The 5,263-nt window shown below is 51.1% G+C and overlaps 2 protein-coding genes across 2 annotated transcripts in view; one reads left to right on the top strand and one right to left on the bottom strand.

Annotated features, from left to right (window-relative positions):
• Positions 1-4,386, bottom strand: part of BRCC3 (BRCA1/BRCA2-containing complex subunit 3) — a 6,092-nt gene extending 1,706 nt beyond the window's left edge. Inside the window, exons 1-6 of the mRNA XM_018576995.1 lie at positions 4,210-4,386; positions 3,869-3,988; positions 3,335-3,422; positions 2,678-2,766; positions 1,461-1,516; positions 723-854 (exon numbers count right to left, since the gene is read on the bottom strand). Of these exons, the coding sequence (XP_018432497.1) occupies positions 723-854; positions 1,461-1,516; positions 2,678-2,766; positions 3,335-3,422; positions 3,869-3,988; positions 4,210-4,314 (590 nt within the window). The 5' untranslated portion in view covers positions 4,315-4,386. The remainder of the gene's footprint in view (positions 1-722; positions 855-1,460; positions 1,517-2,677; positions 2,767-3,334; positions 3,423-3,868; positions 3,989-4,209) is intronic.
• Positions 4,387-4,548: 162 nt separating this feature from the next.
• CMC4 (C-X9-C motif containing 4) overlaps positions 4,549-5,263 on the top strand; it is a 4,374-nt gene continuing 3,659 nt past the window's right edge. Inside the window, exon 1 of the mRNA XM_018576958.1 lies at positions 4,549-4,565. The gene's annotated coding sequence lies outside the window, so the exon portion shown is untranslated. The remainder of the gene's footprint in view (positions 4,566-5,263) is intronic.

Below are 5,263 nucleotides of genomic sequence, written 5' to 3'. Positions count from 1 at the left end.
CCCCCTCCCCCCCCCATGCAAGCCCTGTGACCGCGCTGAAGAGGAGGAGGTATTGCCGCAGTGGCAGATAGTATATGAAGGAAATGAATAGTAGATGAACGAGATGAAAGAAGAACCCCCGAAGTTCATGTAAAAGGGGGGCGGTTTAGGTTTTGGGTGTAGAATAAAACATTGTCTACAATGCGGACTACTTAGCCTTTAAAAAATCCTTACTACCTAGTAACTGCACCCACTACAGGCTGGCTGCAGAGAACTACAGGAGGGGGCGGAGACAAGACCAGTCACCCTGCACAAGGAGAGAGAGCAACAGTGACCGGTCTTTATTACAGGAGGGGGCGGAGACTAGACCAGTCACCCTGCACAAGGACAGAGAGCAGCAGTGACCGGTCTTTATTACAGGAGGGGGCGGAGACTAGACCAGTCACCCTGCACAAGGACAGAGAGCAGCAGTGACCGGTCTTTATTACAGGACGGGGCGGAGACAAGACCAGTCACCCTGCACAAGGAGAGAGAGAGCAGCAGTGAGCGGTCTTTATTACAGGAGGGGGTGGAGACAAGACCAGTCACCCTGCACAAGGAGAGAGAGCAACAGTGACCGGTCTTTATTACAGGAGGGGGCGGAGACTAGACCAGTTACCCTGCACAGGGAGAGAGCAGCAGCAGCAACTGCACAGTAGAGCACACATGACTCTTGTATTAAACCTACAATTGTTTTTGCATACCTGTGTATTCTGCGATAGGCATCTTGTTCTTCCTGGCAAAGGATTCTGGGAAGTTCCACAGCTGACTCCAGGCACACCTTCCGGATTGTTTCTTGTGGGACCACATGCAGTGGAATCTCGATTCGTTCATACCTAATAAAGACATTAAGAAGTAAGCGTACCGTAAGCGTAACGTAAGCGTACCGTAACATCAACCCTCAACGTGAGATCTTAGGCACCCCAGCACAAGGAGAGAGAGCAGCAGTGACCGGTCTTTATTACAGGAGGGGGCGGAGACAAGACCAGTTCCCCTGCACAAGCAGAGAGAGCAGCAGTGACCGGTCTTTATTACAGGAGGGGGCGGAGACAAGACCAGTCACCCTGCACAAGGAGAGAGCAGCAGTGAGTGATGAGATCTGAGGCACCCCGGATACTGGATGGCGGTCAGAGGTGCAGACATAATGCAAATCTTCAGAACACATCATAAACTTAGAAGGATGGCACCGCCCACCCTGCGTACGGTGACACCAGCACCGCCCACCCAGCGTACGGTGACACCAGCACCGCCCACCCAGCGTACGGTGACACCAGCACCGCCCACCCAACGTACGGTGACACCAGCACCGCCCACCCAGGGTACGGTGACACCAGTACCGCCCACCCAACGTACGGTGACACCAGCACTGCCCACCCAATGTGTTATCTCCAATCAATATTATTGATGATTAATTACCTATATTATTCATATAAAGTACTCACTCGGTGCTCTTCTGTGCTTGAACCGACTGGAAGCAGGTATACAAAATACGTCCCGTCTGAGGACAAAAACAAAAAAAGGGGGAAAAAAATGAAACAAAAAAACAAAAAAAGGGGATGAACATATGAAGAACAATAAAAATGATAGACGGCGAGTCTGATGGAAGAAGAGAGATGATTTATACATTGTAAGTACCTGGATCTGACCTGGTATCAGTCTCTTGCCGTCCTTGTACAGCAGAGCTCAGGCTGGGGACGGAGGGGGGAAGCAGCACCAGGAGCCAATCAGGTGTGTTGTGGTGCTCATGTGTTAACCAAGAACAGGCTGATGGGGCGAGCAGCCACAGGCTGGGGGACAAGACCTGGAAGTGTGACTTGACAGCAGTAGAGAAAGATCAGGTCCCCCGTCCTGCCAGACAAGAGAGGGCTGTGCTGTGTGTGACAGAGCTGTTTAAATCTCAGGACTGGATGGACTGAAATACACATCCTTAGGCAGTTCAGACCACTCTCACGTGTGTATTCAGCCGCGTGCCCGGAGATCGGCTTTCAGGTCATAATACCAGGAGGTGCACAAAAATGGAAATTTCCAAACCGAAACCCTAAATTAAAAAAAATTTCAGGCCGAAACCAAATTTTTTCAAAATATTTTTTTATTTCTTTTTTATAAAAACTTAATTTTTTTTTATATTATTGTAGAGGTGATGTAGATCACTTCCCATTCATTCATAATTGGGGATATAGTTAATATACTCTGTCCTCAATTATCTACAAACACTCAGCAATCACTGATCACTGACTGCTGGTATCCGCTCTCCTCTCTGACACAGACTGTCACAAGAGGCGGGGCGAGCGGTGCAGGGAGGAGAGCTCAGCCTCCTGTGACAGTGCTGTCTTCGCCCACATGCTGCTCTGCCGACTGTGATAGGCCGATCACTGCTGTCTCCTCCCGCAGCGCTTGGCCGGCTGTCACACTTTCTCTCCTCCCCCCTGGGACACGGAGCAGCGCCCATCGGGGAGGAGAGAAAGCCAGGAATCGAGTTTTCTGATTTGATTATCAATTAAAATGGTTCTTCTGAAAGAGTCCTCCGTGTTACGTATACATGTCATGGGGGACGTGGTGCCCTACGTGGTGTACATGTCATGGGGGACGTGGTGCCCTACGTGGTGCGATACACTTTCAGAAATCATATTTCCTGAACGGACGCAGCAGCCGGACTGACCTTTGTGTTTTTGTCCTCTATGAAGCAGGAGAATATGAGCCCGACGAATCCGATATCCATCATCTGGTACATGGCCTGGGTCCGCACATCTGGGGGGCGGGAGAGAAGGTTTAGATACCGTATACTGCTTGACATGGGACTCAGGATCCTGCACCACAATTCATACGCCGGGCACTCATCTGACCCGAGAGATGAAAAGCAGGTACCCTTCAAGAGCCTGCACATACCTCTGTGACCCTATCAGAGCCCCCCGAATCCTGAGGCACGCTGAAACTTAAAAGTTGAAGTTTCATCTCTTCATATTTTGCCCACCGGGACCCTCCTCCCATCACCATGCCAATGAAATGTTTACACACATCCATTCCGTTCCCATTGCAGGCCTGGTGATGTCATCACTGGGTCCCCGAGCTTCTCTCCCACCAGCTCTGTAAGCACCCTGCCGGCCCCTCCCACCAGCTCTGTAAGCACCCTGCCGGCCCCTCCCACCAGCTCTGTACAGCACCCTGCCGGCCCCTCCCACCAGCTCAGAAGTGGTTGCTATTTGCATGGAGGCCGCCCTAGTTGGCAGCGAAGGGTTCGGTGTGTGACTGCCGGGCGACCGGCATTTTCAGAAGGAAGGCTCTGCAACGGGAACGTCTTCTCTAATGGTGAACTTACCAACATGAGACGGCCAGACGGTGATGTGCGGGTGGGAGTGATACCAGCCAACCACGCGCATGGGGCGGCCCGTGATTTCTGTAAGTCTGTGCGGAGGGTTAAGGTGAATCTCGGGTGAAAGGAGAAAATGGCGCCAAAACCGGCGTCACCGGGCACTTCAATGCACAGAATGTGACAGAAGAGTCACGTCGTGTAAAGCCGAACTCCACCTAGAACAAGGCAAACAATGCACCTGAACTGGCCGTGGTATCAGCCTCGTGCAGCCTCGGCACAGCAGAACTCTGTTGGGAGTCTTGCAATGCCTCATGGGATTTGTAGTTCCACAACAGCTGGAATTGCCCCCGATTATACAAAGAGGGGAGGGGGGAATTTACTAAGACACGGCAACCAATCAGCTTCCAAAGCTTAACCGAGCAAACTGATTGGTTGCCGGGGGGCGACTGCCCCAGTTTTAGGAAATTTCCCCCATTTTTGCCTAAAAGATCCGCTTTATCCCTAAAATTCCGGGAGGCCGGCTGGTCTGGTGAAGGATATATCGGCCTCTACGGCGGCCGCCGACAGCTGCTCAGGAGAGATTTCCACCCGGTCTTTCCTCTTGTCGGATCGTCGCAGGATGATCACCGAGTGAATGTGCACGACCCTCTGAACGTCCACCTGTGTGAATAGAGACATTCACCCTATATGAGGAACTCATGACAGGTCCTCAATGTCCCCCCTCACAGAGCCATGGCAGGTCCTCACTGTCCCCCCTCACAGAGCCATGACAGGTCCTTAGTGCCCCCTTCACAGAGCCATGACAGGTCCTTAGTGCCCCCCTCGCAGTGCCACAACAGGTCCTCACTGTCCCCCTCACAGACAAGGCCCGGCTCGCTTACCTCTCCTATACAGAGCCCCATCACCTCTTCTCTCTCTGTGCTCAGTGAATGGGCCACACACACCAGGAAAGCATCCCCCTCCAGGTGTACGGCCTGCACCGCCATTCTGCCCCTCCACCGCCTCCCGCACCGAGCTCTACCGCTTCCCTGCACTGTCGCCGCCCAGCCGCCATTTTGTCGAAGCCAGCTGGGGTAGAAGAAACGCGGCCGCTGTCTCCAAGAAAATGGCCTCCGTCATATGTGCGGCTACAGAGGACAGGGGACATGTTTTTTTGTTTTCACCTCACCGAGCTCGTCTTCCGCCCTGGAGCCGAGGTCCCGGGACATTGGGGGTTGCTGGAAGGAGACATTGCATTGTAGGTGGTGTGTGTGAGATGATTGTAGACGATCTGACCTGTGATCAGGAAACAGAATGATGATCAGTGCAGCCATGATGTGTCTCAGTGTGATGGAGTCATCCATATTCATAGCACTCAGTGTATACAATCTCCTATAAACTTCATTGTTTTCATACATTCCATTAAAATGAGATATTATCCTTCCATGGCAGTCCTTCCTGCTTTCCTCATGGTAATATCTGGTGAATCTGCAGTGCTGGGCCTGTTATGGGGTGACAACGTTCTGTTCCTGTCTCCCAATTGTTCTCCTGCGTTGTCACCTTGACCATCATTAAAAACATGGCAATACAGAGAGCAAGCTATATGTCCCTGGAGGGCCCCTTCACACCGCTGCAATGCTCACCCCCCAGGAGGTTTATTGGGGTGCCATTCAGAATGAATAGCAATGCACCAGCGCACCGAGATTGCATTGTACGATAGCGTGCACCAAACCTTCAGATTCTGTACTTTGAGCGCAACGCCACGTTGTGACCGTACCCTCAGGGTCTCTATATATACTTGGCATTGTGTATCGTAACTAATTGCTATGAGGGTCTTTTAAGTAATCGTTTCATGTCAGTGTATTAATGAAGCCAGTAAAATGCACACATATTTTTATTATATATTTATTTAATCATTATTTATGTTTATTGTATTATTATTTATTTTAGTTAAAT

This window comes from Nanorana parkeri, unplaced genomic scaffold (assembly GCF_000935625.1).
Source record: "Nanorana parkeri isolate BGI_ZX_2015 unplaced genomic scaffold, ASM93562v1 scaffold81, whole genome shotgun sequence".
In the NCBI taxonomy this organism is placed as follows: Eukaryota; Metazoa; Chordata; class Amphibia; order Anura; family Dicroglossidae; genus Nanorana; species Nanorana parkeri.
This window is presented reverse-complemented; position numbering and strand designations above follow the sequence as displayed.